General features: G+C 37.7%; 1 protein-coding gene across 2 annotated transcripts; it reads left to right on the forward strand.

The window, feature by feature from the left end:
- Nucleotides 1–1,012: 1,012 nt before the first annotated feature.
- On the forward strand, nucleotides 1,013–16,776 carry capgb (capping protein (actin filament), gelsolin-like b). Of its 2 annotated transcripts, none has more exons than XM_053512074.1 (9): nucleotides 1,013–1,162; nucleotides 5,879–6,072; nucleotides 9,579–9,733; nucleotides 11,479–11,640; nucleotides 11,754–11,903; nucleotides 12,803–12,889; nucleotides 12,978–13,110; nucleotides 14,842–14,933; nucleotides 16,296–16,776. In XM_053512074.1, exons 2-9 carry the CDS (start codon nucleotides 5,880–5,882, stop codon nucleotides 16,359–16,361), a joined length of 1,038 nt encoding a protein of 345 aa, XP_053368049.1. In that variant the 5' UTR covers nucleotides 1,013–1,162; nucleotide 5,879; the 3' UTR covers nucleotides 16,362–16,776. The 2 variants fall into 2 exon arrangements, with proteins under 2 accessions (XP_053368049.1, XP_053368048.1); XM_053512073.1 differs by lacking the exon at nucleotides 1,013–1,162 and adding an exon at nucleotides 3,487–3,642.
- The last annotated feature ends 3,066 nt before the right edge of the window (nucleotides 16,777–19,842 follow it).

Genomic DNA, 19,842 nt, shown 5'->3' on the forward strand with positions numbered 1-19,842 from the left:
TTTTAAAGAATCAGGCGGAAATAAATTGAACATGAATCATAAAAAAAATCTTATTAGGAATGAATCATTTGAAATGATTCACTCATGCAACTTTTTAAAAATATAATTAATTAACTTTCACACGTAATTCTTTTTAATAAATTCTCAAATACAATTTTTAAATAATTCATTTATTTTCAGGTCTTTCAAATTATTTTATACAATTAGTTTATTTTCACTTTGAATTCTTTTAAATGATTAATTCTCACGTGTCATTTTTATTTGATTTACATCTTTTCCCTTTTTTCTTTTAAATGATTCTGCGCGTCTTATTTCATACGATGCGTTTATTTTTACACACATGCTTCATATATATTAGCGTGAAGGATATTCCTTATGTCATTGTCTATACTGCTTTAACCTGTATACAATGAGCCAGGGTACACCCTGGACAGTGGGCCAATCCATCACACACACACACACACACACACTTCAGACAATCTGGGAATGCCCGTTAACCTGATCTGCATGTCTCTGGACTGTGGGAGGAAACCGGAGGAAACCCACCAAGCACGGGGAGAACATGTAAACTCCATGCACACAGAGACGGGAATCGAACCTGCACCCTGGAGGTGCGAGGCCGCAGTACTAACCGCTACTACGCACGTGGTGTCATGTTTTTTGTGCTGAAATGTACTTTAACACACATCTTCCCTTATGAAGTAACACATTTCTTCCTGTAACTGTGAGAGTAACACGTGTGTGTGTGAGAAGATCGGGTTTGACGTTGACATTGACGTTGAGCATGCCCTGACATGAGACACTGGGAGAGGACAGTGGTTTTTATGAAATGCAATTTTCTGCATCGTTACTCAAAAAAACCAAACCGTCTGTCTGAAGTCCTGTAACTGATGCAGTCAGAACGCAGAAACACCAAAGCAAACAGCGAGCCATGAACTGGAGAGCGATCCGCCCTTATCCTTCACTCCTTCACAGTTTTTTGTTCTGTTGTACCCTCCCTGCTCTGGGTTTGAGGTGGGTGTGCTAAGGGCTGTGACTCAGAGGAGAAACAGGAAATGGGTTTTTTTTTTTGTGCTTAAAGCCTTCTCCTCCTCTGCTAAATCTCTTCCTCTGTTTATCTTCAAACTTACGGAAGGTCCTCAGCTGCACCAACTACACCAAGGTAAGCAACAAATCGTCAGCTTGTTTAGAAAAGTCACACTTTACAGTCTTTTTTCCCTCTTTTTCTTTTTCTTTTTAGTTTTGCTGTTGTGTTTGTTTTGTTTGCACTGAAAAACTTTCAGCTGACTTTCTTGGAAAGCATGTCAGATTATTACTGCAGGCACGCAAGTATCAGGCTTCTCCACCCTCCACCCCCCCGGGCGCTTATTGTTTTATTATTGCTATCATATTTCCCTGACTGATTAGCTTCATGCGTACAGGTCGTGCCTCGGGTGGCTCAGACATGGAGCTGTTGACCCCTGTCATCCTCCTCATCTTTCTTTCCTTTCACTGCATTATTTAATTTCCAATTCCTCCAATGTTGGGCCTCTTGTCGCGGCCAATCATCTCCCGATCTCTCAGTCACTCAAACCCTACACCTCATAACACAGCCGCGTGAATAGAGCGATAGAAGGGTGAAGACGGAGGCGCGGGAGCGACGGGGCCGGCGTGTGGCTCTCTCCGTCAGGCAACCCGACTCTCCTCGCCGTGGGGCGTCCTCGGGTTTTATTCCCCCGGGTCCAGTTACCTGCCACACGTAAGCTTAACCAGGACACACACTCCCTGACGCAAACAGAGACATAACACACAAACACGAGTAGACAGACCGAGCAGAGGCAGGATGGAGCCGGAGCCAGAAGAAAGCATGCCTGAACTGGCGGAAGGGATCTTGCAGTTAAGTGCACAGACCTGTTCTGTTCTGGTATTTAAATTAGACATGTGTGTGTGTGTGTGTGTGTGTGTGTGTGTTTTTAAGACCTTCTGCCACACCTTGCATCTGAAGGCCCTCATCTCATTCTCTGGTGCTTTGCTCTACTTTCTGTTCCTTCCTGTTTGGTTTCTATAAGCAGCAACTGAAACACGTCTATCCAAAAAAAAAAAATGTGGGTGAAGAGAGAAAAAAAACAACCTGTGACCTATTTTCTTTTTTTACTTCCATTTAAATGTGAAATATTTCTTTTCAATTTGAATCTGTGTGTCTGCTACACAAATCCTTTATATATTCACAACTATTTGTTCTACAGTATCTCAGTGTTTCTAATGCAAAAGGTATGCATAAAAAAAATCATAGATATAACAATTGTAAAAAAAAAAAAAAAATTTGACTAGATTTGCACTAGTTGTTGTGTTGGATCCTGTGCTTTTGTTTATTTGTTTATTTTTAAGTACTTATTTTAAATAAACATCAAGGGCATTTTAAATCAGAGAAACAGAAATTCAGCTTTAAAAAATGTAAAAAAAAAAAAATTATAATATTAAGTTGTGTTCGGTACCTGTAAAGCACCCTTTGGTTCTATTTATGGCAAAGAATCATAATCCAAATGCATGAATGAATTAATGAATAAATATCTTTAAATATTAACGAAAACATATAATAATGTAATGGTGGCCCATAAAAACAACACTACAAAAATTGAAGTGCAATTTTGTTCATTTGTGCATTTTTTTTGTTGTTTTTTCATTTTCTAATTTTCAAACTATTTGTATAAAGCATTCACTCACTGTTCACTGTAATAGGAACCCACAAAGTGCATCTGCTTATTGTGCAAAACTTCTTCATCTTCAGCTGCCGGCTTTGAGGCGCGTCCATGCCCACATGATTGCGTAGATTCCTGTTCTTGGCCCACAGGAGCGGAACATGATGTGGTTAAACATGATGAACTGCTGTTGTGGCTCATCCTTTAATATCTTTTAATATTTTGTGCTTTCTGAGCGTTTTTTTTTCTCTCTTCATAGCGATGTAAAGGCTGATTACTTGAGTTTTCTGTAAGCTTCCCGGCAGTTTGAACCTGATCCGATCATTCAGCCTGAAGAACCTCTTCATACAGGATGTTCTTATCATTTGCGCCATCCTGTATAAAGTCTAGAGATTGTTGCATGTGTGTGAAAACCCTCAGGAGATTAGAAACCTCGAACCAGCCCATCTGGTACCAACGATCAAGAGAATTCACAGAGATCAGACTTTATTTCTGATGTTTGATGTGAACATGACTTGGATCTCCTGAGATGATGGTAGATGTTTGGATTGAGAAGTTTGTACTGGTGTTAATATTAAAGTGCCGAACACTCCTATTACTCCTGATTTTGGAAACATTATTTTTTCTGTTCTGATTTTTTTTTTTCACTTTCAACCTTTTTTTTTATTTTTTAAATTGAATCAGGAAATGAACATCACATCACATGAAAACTGAAACTTACCATTTTTGCATATCAGTATTTTTAGCCTTGTTGCCATGAACTCGCTGTAATCTTGTAGTCATTTATTCCCAAGTGATGTGAGGGTTTCGTCTTGAATTTGAATATGTGACTTCTAGCCCATTAGCTCGTGGGCATCAGAGCTGCTCTTCTAACATGCTCTCTGCTGAACCCGAGAACATTAGCGTGTTGTTTCGGTACCAGTAACATGGCAGCTCGTGGGAGACTGAAAAAGCAGATCGGCATGTAAGTCTGAACACTGAAGTCTGTTTGTTTTTTTATTAGTCATGATGGAAAACCATGAATCATGACCGGTGGATTTGAGCAATGGCCTCGATCATGTGCTCTGTGGTTGTCTTGTTAGAGTTAGGCGTGGTCACATGCTTTTGCCTGCTTTGTCTTTTTATGTCTTTTTCCTCTTTCAGCCTTACAAAGGGTTTTATATTCATAGGCTGACTGAGAGCAAACTCTAAATATAATAGAAATCCAAACAGAGTATAATAGGTTTTGGGTAACCTCGCTTGTGTTTATTATTATCCTAAATCCGATCATGCGTGTATCTCATTGTGATGTACAGCATCACAATGGAGAAGTGTTGTGTAACCCTTAAAGCTCAGAGCATTTTAGCCAGTATTTGTTTTTTTTTTATTATTATTTATAATAAACATACATAGGGCTTACGATTGTGCAATTTACAGTGACATAGAGTTAGACATGACATATTTTGATTATATAATGTTTATTTTAACCAACTATACAAACAAGACTGAGCAAAAAAAATAGAAAATGCATCACAAAGGCAAAGAAATAGCACAGATACACTTCATCACGTGTGTTTATGGTTGTTTTTGGTTGCTTCTGTTTTTCTGTAATCAGAAAAATAATAATATTAATAATTTAAGTTTTACTTACATTTTTTTTTTTTTTTTTTTTACAGTTTTTACCCGTTATAAAAGTTCTTTTGTTTTACCTAGCATATCCAAAAACCCAAAGACTGTACACAGTTTGAAGTCTGACGTTTCCCTGTTAACACACACCGGCACATTTTTATATATATTATATATACATTAAAAAATTCTCATAAACACACTCCTAAACCTCGTGGGAAGCCTTTACGGAAAAGAGTTGAAGCTGTTATAGCTGCAAAGGGGGCGGGGCTAACATCATATTAAACCCAATGGATTAAGAATTGGATGTTACTCACGTGCATATGCATGTAAAGGCAGGCGATCTCTACTGGTATTTTTGCGTAGATTTATATTTGCATATTATTACAGGATTACACTCAACTTTTCAAACATTACCACCACATGTTAACTGTTACATCGAGTTGAACTGTATTAGGACACGGCCTAGGTGGGTGAGATCTCATCTTGACTGTCTCCAATCTAACCACCCATCTCCCAAAGCTCCTTAGTCGTTATCAGGGGCTAAAAGTGGCTTATCATCTGCAGCTTCAGCGCAACATCATTCCCCCGTGTCACGCGAGCGAGCGAGGGAGAGACAGAGAGAGTGAGAGAGAGAGGAAAAAAGAGAGCATTTGTGGTTTCAGTGTGACTTACAGTGCAATTCACTTACAACTGTGATCTGTCTTCTCGTAATGCAAAGCATGTTCAGTTCACGACAGGCAGACAGACAGAAAGACGGATACTTTATTGATGCCAATAAAATCCTGAAAAGCATGATGTTCTAAGAACTTGTGCAACATTTAGTTCTGACCCAGTAGTCCTGTGTATTTGGACAAGACAGTGCTGATATAGGCTATAACAGCACGGCAGCTTTTAAAACTATGTATCACTCCGGTTTACACATGTTCTAATAATCGTTAATGCTTGATCAAGGGCACGACTTGGTGTGTGGAACAAGGGATTGCACACATTACATAGTGCACTAGCTTTCAGCCGTGCTGATATTCAGCACAACAGCATGACCTTTGACACTGGTACCACTCTTGCTCGTACACCACCACGGTTCGCTTTATTTAGTAATAGGCGCTGATTGTTACATCATGCTTTTTTCCACTTGTGTTTATACTTGTGTTTTACAGTCAGGAAACGTCTAAGAAACTTCGCCAAAATTTCTTCCTCTTCTCACTGATATTGTGTTTCTAAGCACTTTACATGCCTTTTTTTTTCCTTTTTTTCTTTTTTTCCCACCCTCTCACTTACAGATATGCGTGAACTTCTCCGTGCTAAAATCTTCCAAACGCTTGCAAAGTGCTGACACTGGAGACTCCTTTCTTTCAGCAAACCTCCACCATATCGATCCAAATATTATAGCATAGTTTAGATCATGTTCAATGTCCACTGATCTAAATCCCTGTGTAAGTAGAGAGAATATGGTATTAGTTACGATTAATGCGTTGATATTAATTTCATATATCGTGGAGCTACACATCAGTCAGTGCTGCTGTTACAGAAAATTACTCGGCACCTTTTATGTCCGTAGATTTTTCTCATGTCGTGTTGTTCTGTTCCTGCAGAATGCTCCCCTTCCAAGCCGCTCCGGGGCAGTTCGGGCCCGAGGTGAGACAGCGCGGGCTGCACTGCTGGCGGGTGGAGAAGCTGAAGGCAGTGCCGCTGGCTCAGTCTGAAGTCGGCGCTTTCTTTAACGGAGACTCTTACCTGGTTCTGCAGAACAGAGGAGACGAAGGAGCTGATCTGCACATGTGGATCGGTGAGATCACGACCTCGCTGACATCAAAACTGATTCTATTGGGGATTTAAATAAAATTAAAAAAAAACACTTTGGTCACACACGTGCATGTATGAATTACGTGATTACGAGATTTTAAAATGGAGGCTTAATTACAGTTGGTAAAGACAAAGATTGTGCAGTACTCCATCACTCTGGGTAAAAATACTTATTATATAAATCCATAAATCCTCTGGTCAAAGGTGGAGTCTAAGTTAAATTATTATTATGTTAGTTAAAGATGGGTTCAAAGGTAATCTTTGTTTTTAAGCAAAAGTAAAGTATGAAAGCAAAAGTAGAGGAAAGATTCACAAGAGATAAGTACAAAACCTTTCACGTACACACACACACACACACACACACACATTTTTTATTTTAGCTCCTAGTCAATCAGCTCTTTTTCAATAAACAACCTGGTAACTATTAAAGCTAAGCTTTATTGCTAATCTCCCAAATGTTCGCTAGCTTCATAATAACCATGAGGATACAAACTAGCTGAACTCTAATAGCTCCAAAGGTAATTGCTACATGCTAGGTATTAGCTTTTAGCTAATTTACATCATTATAGTACGATTTAACTATCTGATGATAAAGAAATGTAAATTTAACAAGTAAAAGTAAAAACAAATCCAGAATAAATGATTATTTTTTTACATTTATTTTTAACATCTCATAATAATTATCGCATAATAATGACGTGCATTAGTGGCTCAGTTTCTCATTGGACGGTTGTGCCATGTGGCATAAAACCTGCGCTAAAGCTGTGTCCGGATCAGATGGCCTGTTGTGGCGACCCCTCGACGGGAGCAGCCGGAAGATTAACACCACCACCACCTTGTCCAACAATGACTTTAATCTTTCGTATCTCAAGCCTTAGGTTTGCCTGGATTATGAAATATGCTAAAGAAATGGTTTAAGTGTATAAGAAAAAAAAGTTTTTTTTTTTTTTTTTTGCATAACCGTGAAGGGAAATAGGCCTATATGACAAACCACATTGTTTTTCTGTTCTCTATTCATGTCTAAAAGTATTTCTGAGACCCCACCATACCTTGCTGTAGGATAGTTTTCAGATGGCAGCCTAGATGGTGCAGAATACCCATAATGCACTGCTCCTTCGATACACATGTCACATGTATAATTGGTAACTATAGTATCTCTGTATGATAATTTAATTTACAGCAGTAACTCCGTATACGAATTAATTCATTCCAGAGTTCTTAACACGAAATTTGTATTGCAAAACTTATTTTCCCATAGGAAATAATGTAAATGCAGATATTCTGTTCCAGCAACCCAGAAATACTACCAATATTGCCAATTTGCAACACTATAATCATATCTTTGCGTTTAAAAACAAATCAAATGTAAATAAAGTAAAATATGAAATAAGTAAGACAATAAACCTCACAATTTATGATTCACCTTGGCACCAAACTGACCAAAAACAAACTGAAAGCGGCTCTTTTTTTGTTTTTGCTTACCGTCCTGGATAACAATCTTGAGACTCATGGTGCTACGTCTTCACTAAATCTTAAAGAAAAAAAAAATCTATCTATCTATCTATCTATCTATCTATCTATCTATCTATCTAAATGCTTCGTATGTCGAGGAAAATATCTTGCAAAATTTCAGATTCAAGTCGGTTACTCCATGCAGTTTATTGCTTTGACTTGTTTAAACCAGCTCAGGGATATTGTTTGTCGGTTTATTTACTGTATTGTGGAGTAGGGAAGAGTTTGACACGAGCTTTTACTCATGAGGTAGCAAAACGATATCAGGAACAGATAGGCAAAGTGCCAGACTTTAAATTCATCTCCACAGTTCATAATGGGGCAACAGCTCCAAACAATCCAAACGAACTATCTCGAGGCAACTCCACCTTCTAATTAGACACGAGTTCCCTCTTAAAATTTTCTCTCATTTGGAAACGCATCAGGAAAAATGTGCAGTTGTGTTCCCTTTCACGCTGTCTTTTACAAAGGAGGAAAAGATGTTAGATGTGTTACGAGGGGGGTTAGAGTTTAAACAGGAAGATGATAAGTTTTCCCCTTGTCTTTTCTTGTGTCATCCTTCCTTCTTTGTCATTGCAATCTCAAAGGTTAATAGCAAAGTCATGCTGCTTGCAAGTGCATCATAATTCACTTTATATCCTTATTGTTTACTTTATACCCTCATGAACGCATCGTAAATCCCTTGTGAACATAGATATTTACAATCAGACATGAGCGAGGTAGAGCAGCGATAGTTTTTTTTTTTTTTTTCCCGCTTCACACTAAACTCCAGTAGGTGGCGGTAATGCTCAGACCCGTTCATCCACTCAAAAGGAAGAAGACAAAGCGCTGACCTTGCAAAACCAAAGTGTTTTGCCAGTACTTTTTAGAACATGGATGCAGTTTGTATTTTCAGAAAGAGATTACAGGAAACATCATACTGTATCAAGGATCCTATCTTTTTTCTTGTGTGTACTATACATAACCCTGTGAAAGAGCACATTAATTAATATTAATACCGTCTGACCAATCAGTATCCAGAATCCAGCAGTACTGTGCTATAAGCTAAAAGAATTAGTTGTACGAGTGACTCAGATGGCTCAACCACGTAAGAGCAATAAAAGGGAAAACTCAAGGGGAAAACGGGAAGGGCGGGAGGTTCAGGTGGGTCATTAAAGTTTCAGTAGTGACACTGCAGCATTAGGTTTGTTGGCACGGTGTGTATCTGCTGTTTTAGTAACGCTGCTAATCTGGTTGTCAACACATAAATTCCTGATCTGCCTCATGCCCGTGCCATGCCCTCCTACATCGACCTTTATACCTCCTCCCTGAACCGACAGAGCATATCATGTATACAGTACGTCTCTGAATACAGCAGGCTTTTTTCACAATAAACCTTTTGTTAGTGTTTAGAGAACAGCTAGCTGATTAAATATTAGCATTGTGTCTTTTGTGAGAGATATCAAATGTGAAATGTTTTATTATGAACCTAAAGTAAAGCATCTTCTCATACAACACATGCCCGCTATATTTTGTATATTACTTGAGTATTGCGCAATCATGTGCAAACCTTTGACTTTGCTATATACTAAACAAAATCTCTCTCTCTCATATATATATATATATATATATATATATATATATATATATATATATACACACACACATATATTACCTGTCTCCACTTTAAACCCAACAAACTAGCTGTTCTAAATTTGCCAGAGGGGTACCACATGGGCGGAGACCGAGAGGCTTGTGACAACAGGCAAACTGGTTTTGTAACAGGTTTTTTTTTTTCATTTTGGGTTTTAAATTTCTGCTTTGTTTGTTTGTTAGATTAGATTAGGTTATCTGTTGAAATTAGAGATGAGGCTTTACATTTTCATCCACAAATCATTGTGGGGGTACAAACTTTTGCACTCAAGTCTAACTTAACAAATAAAAACAGTTGTAACTATGGTAACAATAGTTTCTTTTTTCTCTCTCTCTCTCTCTCAGGTGAGAAGTCATCCCGTGATGAGCAGGTCGCTTGTGCCGTCTTGGCCACACAGCTGGATAACTTCCTGGGTGGCGACCCCGTCCAGCACAGACAGGTGCAGGGCTACGAGTCGCCCGAGTTCATGAGCCTTTTCCCCCGCGGGATTAGCTATAAGGTGAGAAACCTTAACTGATACACATCTCGATGTACATATGGGCACGGGCGGCTCAAACGCTTAGGGCTGCGGGGACTGTAAACACGATCACACACTCATTCACCAACACCACTTGCACATTGCAGGAACTTGGCTGGGAGTTATCGCCGCGTCCCCCATACAGTCCTGACCTCGTTCCAAGACATTTCCACATGTTTGGAAAAGTCATTAAAGTTCCTGGGAGGCCAGCGTTTTAGACGTGAATCAAAGAGACAGGCGGTTTACTGATGGGAAGGTTCGAGGTTCAGGGTTCGAGCCCCAGCACCACCACTGTTGAGCCCTTAATAATATCTGCTCCAGGGGTACTGTAAGCTGGTGGACCCCGCGCTCTGACCCCACGCTCTGACCCCAGTTACCTAACTGGGAAACGAGATTCCCAGGAAGCCGAGGCAAGAAATATCATATCTTAATAGCTGAAGACAATTTCACGTCCCATCATACTGTATATGCACAGTACACATCGTACTGTATACGAGCCTGGACGACTCTCTACATGTTCATGTTTTTAATTTAACAACAAAATCCAACACACAAACACTTTTCATACACTTTTCCAGGATCTGCAGAAAGGGTGGTTTCTCAGTATTACAGTTCCTCAAGATAAACACTTCAGTGTGGTTCATTTACACGCTCTCAGAAAGCCATGCGTAGGTCTCTGCGGTGAGCCTTTTATCTGCGACGATGAATCGGCACTTCTCGTGGTGACTCATTCCCCGTTACACTCGGTTAACACATTTAACCAGGAGCTGGGTTTGTGTTTGAGTTGTCACTATGAGAAAGAAGCCCACAGTACCAGAGTGTGCTGAAACATTACATCGTGTAAAACGTCGTGAATCATTTATAGGGTCCTAAGTGCCCTAAATTTCAATTAAAATAAAATTTTTTGTTTGTGTGTCTGGGGGGGGGATGGCATGAATTTTGGGGGGTTGGGTTTAAATAAAAGATCGAAATTAATGGCACACACACACACACACACACACACTCTGCATTTTACATAAACACTGCTCTGTCACAATTCCTTTCAAAGGTAAAGTGCCGGTTAATTTGTTTGTTTGTTTTACAGCAGTGATTCCGTTAGTATGTGCTCACACGAGTGTCATTAGCGATGTACCTTGCTAACTTTTCAGACAAAACAGTCTTTCCGTTAATGTGTGTTTATGTGAAATTCAAATAAGAAAGGTTTACTGTGTAATAAAGTCTCATTAGAAGGTTAAAAATCCATTTTCTCCCTCAGCCTCTCTTATGTGTGCGCGCGCGTAAGTTGACACCGAGCTTGTTTATACACTCTCTCTTGGGATGGGAGGGGCTTCGCACACACACACACACACACACACAGCGAAACACTTATCTGTCGGGATTTCTTTTTACTTTTTTTAAAGTAAAGTTCAGTTAAATTTGTTTTATTTTTTACTTTATATTTTGTGTTTATTTATTTTTTGGTGCTGTGAAACAAATAATTTGAGTTTCCATTATTTCTTATGGGAAAATTAAATTTGGTTTAGGAGTGTTTTAAAATACGAGCCCGCTTCCGGAACGAACTATGCTCGTAATCCAAGGTTTTACTGTATATAAATATGTGTGTGTGTGTGTATGTGTATGTATGTATGTACTGTAATGTGTGTGTGTGTGTGTGTGTGTGTGTGTGTGTATATATATATATATTTATACTCTCTCTCTCTCTCTCTCTCTCTCTCTCTCTCTCTCAGGAAGGAGGAGTAGAGTCAGCTTTTAGGAAACAGACATCTAGTGCTGGTCCTGTTCAGAGGTTGTATCACATTAAAGGGAAGAAGAACATCAGGGCCAAGGAGGTGGAGCTGAACTGGTCCAGCTTTAATAAAGGAGACTGCTTCATCCTCGACCTGGGAGAAGTATGTATGGATGGATGAATGGACAGATGAAAAGATGAATAGATACACAGAGAGATCTCCTAGCTGATACATTGTGTGTGTGTGTGTGTGTGTGTGTGTGTGTCCGTGTCCAGATGATCGTGTCGTGGGTCGGCTCTCAAGCCAATATATTTGAGAAGCAGAAGGTGCAGGAGATCGCCGCTCTCATCAGAGACACAGAGAGACACGGCAAAGCGCAGATCACTAAAGTCAACGAGGGAGAGGAGACACCCGAGATGCTGAAGGTGAGAATCATAAGCGATGCCCTGGATGTGACCCGGGGTTTAGGACATGGTGTTCTGCAGTGTTAGGTTATTAACAATAATTCTCATAATAACTTTTCTCACTTTAGTTTGGATATACAGTGTTTAATGCTACTGTGAAATGCACATGATTGAGGAACCTTCATGAAAAAACTTGGGTGTGTGTCTTTATTAAGCCACAAAAAAATAATTTTTTGTGCTGTATTAAAAAAAAAAACAGAATATTTACACTTGACTACTTTAAAGTGTCTAAATGTAAAACATTTCTGGTTAATAAAGGTTTAAAAGTCTTACTGACCACATGTTGGGAAAAGTCATTAAGGGAGTTCCTGGGAGGCCGGGGTCCAGATGTGAGTCAAACAGACAGTCCAATCATGACGGTGAACTAAGAAAACTTTGATGGTGTCCAGGCACCAGTAAAACACTGGGATAAGTGCATTAGTGTATCAGGGGATTATATAGAGAAATAAAGGAAGTTTTTACTCTCAGAACTGTTTTGTTGATGTGAAACGAGCTGCTTTGAGACTGGAAATGACTCCCTCATCTATTTAAGTTTCTTCTAAAGTTAGTCACACAAACAAAAAGCAAAATATGTTGTAAGGGCAGAAGAATATTATAATAATAATAATAATAATAATAATAATAATAATAATAAAAGGTGCAGCTTTAAACTGAAAAAGAGAACATGATTGACAGGTGAGTAGATCCTCCTCCTTGTTCTGATTTAGAAATGCAGAAAACCTTTTGTAATCTCTGGATCACGCCTGATCTTTGTGATTTCCCCTAAAAACATGAAATTTTAACAACAAAACTGCACTAAAGATATAATATAAGAGATATTTAAATGCTCACGTTACATTTCCTCCCTGTGTGATGAACAGGTTCTTGGTCCGATGCCGGTGCTTAAAGAGAGCAGTCCCGAAGATGACAGCAAGGCAGACGCATCGAACACGGCTTCTCTATACAAGGTACTTGATCAAGTCTTCATTAAAGTGCCGCGGTTTAAAATCACCACATTTCACCAGAAATTAAATCCTGATGCAATTGATGTCGTAGGTGTCAGATGCGACAGGATCGATGAAGCTGACCAAAGTCTCTGAAAAGAGTCCGTTTGCCAAGGACCTGCTCGTACGTGACGACTGCTTCATCTTGGACAACGGAGCCAACGGCAAGATCTTTGTCTGGAAAGGTGAGAAGGCTTAACACACTGAAAACGTTAAGTATAAAGTGAAACACTCTGGCTGTATCATGTCGTTATAGGAAACGAATTAATATCAGGGAGATGTAATGCAAGAGCGTCACTGTGATCAGCCAAAGTTTAATTAATTTTCTATAACAGCATATCTCGGGTTATATATCTCATATATCAGGTTTATTCTCCTTATACCAGAGCTATTTTTCATTTATTAATGAGTTGAGGAAAACACTTGTCATGCTAGTCAGAACAAAAGCACAACACATAAACTCCTCCGTCCTAAAGATGCTGATAAACTTTATTGAATTAAATTACGGCTTTACCAAACCGACACTGGAGACTCCTTCCCTGAAATGTTCTATAAACCCTACAGAAAACTTCATCACATCTGTTTATGTGCAGCCTCCGCAGAACGAGCTGTTACTATAGCAACAATTACATATTATAACATTTATAACAATATAAACCTGCGATTTGGAGCTGCATCACTTCCAGGGTAGCGAAAAATAAATCAGCACATGTGTCTAAAGGTTTCGTCTATACGAGAATAGACTAATTTTGTGATTCAGAAAGACCACAAGCTAAAACATGACGAGTTTCTGACAAACTGAGAGAGCATTATAAGGAAGAATGATGTACAATTCCTTTTAGTGATTTTGTCCCAATGAAACAATAAGAATTTTCATGTTGTTTGAGAAATTATGCACAAATCCTTGTATTTACAAAATGTGCACGATTGCTTTAGGAAATGTCTAGAAGCTTAAAATTTAAAAGTCACTTTCAAGCTTAGTGGTTGGTGTCACTGGATCCAGTGATGGTCCCAAGCCCCAATAAAACGTTATATACAGTATACGTACACAGTGGTACCTCGGCATACGAACATGAAGACGTGTTGTACAGTTGAACCGTGGGTTCTCAGAATGTTAGCAAGGAGAAAAGGGAGCCGCTTTCAGTTTGTTTTTTAAAGTGCCAAGAGGAATCATAAAGTAAGGTTAGGTGAGGTTTAATGTCTTATTTCGTTCATATTTTACTTCATTTACATGTCTTTTTTTGGAAAGTTTTGATTGTTTTTATATGCAAAAAAAAAATGATTATAGTGTTGGAAATTGGTAATTTCTGGGTGGCTGGAACAGATTGTCTGAATTTACATTATTTCCTATGGGACAATGTGTTTCACAAGACAACATTTCACCTTAAGAACTCACCTCCGGAATAGATTAAATTCGTAAGCCGAGGTATATAAAGAAATTATCCGTTTCGCTCACAGTGGATGACATAATGTTGTCCGTTGTTCTGTGATTGTTGTTTTCATTGCTATGCGGCTTTGGCGGAGCCACTGGACTCAGAACCAATGCATAGCCTGGATAGAGTGTGAGGGTTGCATTAGGAAAGGCATTGAGATTAACACTTTGCCAAGTTGAGGCGACACCTTGATAGGAAACATCTGAAACCACTTTACCTTTTATGTGCTGCTTATCAGACTTTTTACACAATGCTACACTGCAGGAGCAAACCCAAGCCTTTTACTATCTTCTCTTATCTTATTTATCTTATTCAGTGTAGATCTGATCCAAACCTCTTCTTGTCTCTCCCGAGACAACTGTAACGATTTGCTGTTTCACGTCACACGAGTTTATCGTGGTTGTTGACGTCGTTTAAGATTAATGCTTATCTCAAATACCTCGATTACATTAACCGCCCCCCCCCCACCCCCCTTTCCTACAGGCAGTGGTGCTAACGCGGAAGAGAAAAAAGCTGCTCTGAAGGTCGCAGATGATTTTATACAGAAGATGAACTACCCCAAGATGAAAACACAGGTTTGTTAAAGTCATAGCCAGGACTGGTTGTTGTCTCTTTTTATTTATTTATTTATTTATTTATTTATTATTTTTATTAGGGGGCTGTAGATAAAATCCAGATAACTAGGATCCTAAGATAACCAGGCTTTGTGTAGATGATCAACAGGGTTAACGTGATTGTGAAATTTGTTGTTAACAGATAAATCTTCTTCTTCTGTCTTTCGGCTCTTCCCTTTCTGCTTTCACACCAACTAACTTCATGTCCTCTCTCACTGCATACAGAGATCTCCTCTTTGAAAAAATATAATGAAATAATTCATTTATTATGTATAACAACATACATTTTTCTCTTTTTTAATAAAAAGCATGAATGTCACTTAATAAATTCAAGAAATTTTTTGGTGCAAAGTCTGATAAGTAATCCAAAAAACACGCCATGTTGTGCGGTTAAGAGAAAAACAATCAACCGCACCATGTTGTAACGAAGCAGATTTATTATTAACACCCTGAACTTCTCATAACTTCATGTTCTGTAATGTTTCATTGCTCTTACACCACAACAATTATTACAGCTATGTTTACTTGTAAATGACCCACCGTACAGGACGTTGTATGTTTTATCCATTTAATGTTCCTGTTCTCACTTACAAAAAGTGTAAACATTTGTTCTTTCACCAATAGAAAGTTAATCATATGCAGCTTGTCAGGTTTGAAAGATCCATAGATCCATAAACTCCTCCGTCAAGTCCTGAAGAAGTCTGAAAAGTCACAGCTTTCCGTCGAAGCCCTGAAGACTCCGTCCATAAATGTTAAATAAATGCGTATAAACTTTAGCATATCAACACTTACACTCACTATAATTGCAGGACTCGAACCCTTGACCCTTGACACGCAAAGCCAAAGTGCTAACCACTATGGCACCATGTTGCCACGATAATTACTGTACAATAATTATAATTAAAAATAATAATAAAGTTTAAATCCATTTTTGTTCAGAATCTGTTGTATGCATTCCTGCTTAAAGCGCTACTAGAGAAACTTCAACATGTTCAAACTAACACCTTACGTATAGAATTTATCTGTTATCAATATATAGGCTAAAGAAATTTAATCAGTTTCAATTTTGTCCAATGAGAATCTACAATTTAACAGAATTCTGGTGTACATAGGTCCTTATGATGTTTTTCAAGCTTTTATGATTATTAGAAGAAGAAGAAGAACAAGAAAAGTGTCCCCTAGTACAAGCAATGTGTCTCCTACTGAAAACTCTGACCGATAAAGTTTTTATGATTGTAAAAATTATGTGGTTGTAAGTTTCTGATGCGATCAATGCTGGAACGCAAATGACCTTTAATAAACTTTCATCTTTATTTCCTACAGGTGGAGATCATACCGCAGGGCCGCGAGAACGTCATCTTCAAGCAGTTCTTCCAAAACTGGAATTAAGATGTACAGAATGATTCCGTTCACTTAAGGGTACTGAAAATAAACCTAATGTCACAGTGACTCGGACAGTATTTTGTAACTGGAAAAAAAAAAGTAAACAACTAAATAAAAGTTAGCATTTTTACTTACAGATTTACAGAGATATAATAGAAATATCTTTTAAAAAAATTATTGAACGTGTCTCTATGTTTAGTGGACGTCTAGTCTGGAGAAGAGTTACTTTTTTTCCCCTTTTTTTTTTTTTTTTTACTTTTGCAATTTTTTTTTCTCATAAATAAAACAAACTGCCAGTCATTCAGGCCAATTTGATGTTAAACAAAGATTTACAGAATTTTTTTTTTTTGTATACATTTTGTTTGTTAATACTCTGTTTACTCTGCTAAATTGGCAGCAAAGCAATAAAAACTCAAACCTTCATGGTCGTTATTGCCTTTTTGATTAGTTTTTCTCTCCGGAGCGATACGGAGCAGCGGGTGTATCCGTGAGCTGGTTATCTAACGGATAAGGCAGGCGTCAGGGTTTAACGTGAGATTTATATGAGCTCATGTAAACAGTCATATACTGCACTGTATCTGTGATAACTGTGGCCGAGGGAAAACCTCTCCGTGGAGATGTACAGCCCTGATGATAAAGTTGTTTATCATGAGATTACGAGGTGACCGGCTGCACGGCTGGAGGTTCAAGGTAGACTCGGGCTTGTCCGGTATATTCAGGATCAACACATCTTGTTGACTGCTTTATCTGTTTGAAATCCTTAAAATTGCACAATAAATAAAAACAACTTGTCCATCAGCCTCAGAACGTCCCCTGTCTCACTAATCACTCTCACCTGTGTCTCATTATGCCCTCTTTTGCATCAACATTTAAAGTATTTTCCAGTCTTTCTGAGTTACACCATCAAGCTTTTGTAATATTTGTAATATTTCTACTTTAAAAAATCAACATATCAACACATATTGTTTTTTTTATGTTTATGTTTTGACTTTTCCTGTAAGTCCTTATGTGAAATGTTAATATATAGAACGGCCAAAACATGGTATTGGTGCTAAAGTGTCTCACCTCGGTGAAAAAGTGAATTTTCAAATAAGGTCATATGATGTCATTTTTCATACTTATTATTATTTATTTTTAGAATTTATATTTTTATCAGATAAAAAAAACAATTTGCTAAAAACAATTTCATGCCCTTCAAGATGAAACTTGATAAATTTAGATTTAAAATGAAAAGACATAAACCTGAAAAAGTGTATTATTCTAAAACGCAAAATTGTTAAAATATTGCAACATGAGTTTGACGGACGCTACAGATTTTTTTGTAAAATTTTTTGTTTTGTTTTGCATGGAATGCTTTAATTCAAGCAATACCTTTTACAGGTCATATGCTTTTAGGAGCTAACACCAATTTTAGTATTAATATAAATATAAATATAAATAATTTACATTTTTAATGATTATTATATGAAGTGAGACAGTATAAGCATTTTTGGGACAACATATAAAATCATCTCTCCAAAACGGCTGAAGCAACTTGAAATTTTAAAGGACGTGAGATCGATCACTTCCATGTTGCATAAACTTCAGAAATAGCTTCTTTGACCACACACTTTCTGTATTATATGTATAATATAAAAAAAAAAATCATCAAATAAGTGCAGTGTTGGTATTTGTTGTCCCTTAAACCAACACATGGATTTAAAATGGGGTAAAAAATGACAGCCTTTCTTATTTTACCATATCAACAATTATACATTTATCTTGCTCCATTACTAATATGTTTATTATTAGGTTTCAGATTAAGTCGCTTACATCGGAATGATAAGGTATCAGAACAAGTGTATTAATTTCGTACAATTCTGTGATTTGGAGCCGCACTACAGTCAGACCTGCTGTTATAGAAAATTCATCAACACCTTCTGACCAATCAGAGTCCAGAATCCGACAGTGTCGTGGTGGAGAAACATCTAACCTACAGTGTAATAAACACCAGGACGATGTGAATCATTTGAGTCTTTGAGAAGGGTGGGAGTTTCGTTTGCATGCAAAGTTCAATCTTGTGACATCATTATTTCTGTCGCAGCTCTTCAGGTGAGTGAGACAGAGTGAGACAGAGTGAGACACACAGCTGTTCTGTGTAATAAGCTGAAAATCTGCAGTCCTTCAGCCAGGTGTTGTCTCATAAGATCTGATATGCCACGCACGGTGGCGTAGTGGTTATCACTGTGGCCTCGCACCTTAAGGGTCTGGGTTCGATTTCCGTCTCGGGTCTCCGTTTGTAGAGCTTCTATGTTCTCACACAGTCTAAAGACATGCAGATTAGGCTAATTGCCATTCCCAAATTCCCCGTAGTGTGTGTGAGTGTGTGTGTGCGTGATTGCGTGCCCTGCGATGTATTGGGTCCCTGCCATGTGCCCAAAGTCTCCTGGGAAAAGCTCCAAGAACCTGTAGAGTATGAGCACTATAGACAATAAGTGACTCAATGACATGCCAAGTCTGTATTAATGTAGATATTAGTAATATCATATGTTAAATATTATATATTATTTATATTTTATTTTATATAATGTTCATAGATTATATATATATATATATATATATATATATATATATATATATATATATATATATATATATATATAAATGTTTCCCTTAAAACTTATTTATTTAAAAAAATAATAATAATAATATTAATGGAGATTTTAGTAACATCATATAATAAATATGAATTCATATGTTTATTATTATTATTATTATTATTATTATTTATACAGATTTTTATATTTATAAACATATAACCATATAAATTATATAGGTAATAAGGGCCTACAGATTCTCCCTCAGCTTGTGTTTTGTGTGTGTATGTGTGTAGGTGTGTGTGTTGGTGGGTGTGGGGGGGGATACTCCTACTCCTAATACGTACAAATGAATAAGACAGATAAGAAGAACTATGGTGTAGTAAAAATCATTCCAGCCTCTTGATTATTTAGATTTCTTGGAGATGTGTCATCAAGGGACAGAAACTAGAGCAAAGATCATGCTGGTGTTACCTAATCTGTTACCTGCGAACATTTCCCCAGAAATCGCTTTCTGGATCAGACAACATGTGAGGTCTTCCTCATTTCCATCAGAGTCATTTACAGTAAGGTGGGGAGAAGGGATGTTAATGTTATCTGCTGTATATTATTATAATGTGATAAAGGTTTTCCTTGTATCATGATATGTAGACATGACATTTGTTTCTCGTCAGAGAAGAAGATTATTTAGACAGTTATTTTTACAATATCAGTGAGGTTGGATTTGCATCCATGTCAGATGAGAAACAGAAGTAAATATTTTTTTAAAAAAAAAGGTTCAACTGCTCAACAGACTTCTTCTTCAAATATCTTCAAGTGTGTACCAAGATGCTAAAAACCTCACCAGGTGTTAATTGTAACAATGCTAATTCTCAAAAAATTTGAAAAGTTTTTCTCTTGGTTTTATAAAG

This window comes from Clarias gariepinus, chromosome 14, assembly GCF_024256425.1.
Source record: "Clarias gariepinus isolate MV-2021 ecotype Netherlands chromosome 14, CGAR_prim_01v2, whole genome shotgun sequence".
Classification (NCBI taxonomy): domain Eukaryota; kingdom Metazoa; phylum Chordata; class Actinopteri; order Siluriformes; family Clariidae; genus Clarias; species Clarias gariepinus.

Bases quoted from the DNA above. Each gene is read 5' to 3' on its own strand.
- capgb (XM_053512073.1), top strand. From the start codon at position 3,605: ATGGCAGCTCGTGGGAGACTGAAAAAGCAGATCGGCAT. The intron at 3,643-5,878 runs GTAAGTCTGAAC...CTGTTCCTGCAG, and splicing joins CTGAAAAAGCAGATCGGCAT to AATGCTCCCCTTCCAAGCCG. The intron at 6,073-9,578 runs GTGAGATCACGA...TCTCTCTCTCAG, and splicing joins TGATCTGCACATGTGGATCG to GTGAGAAGTCATCCCGTGAT.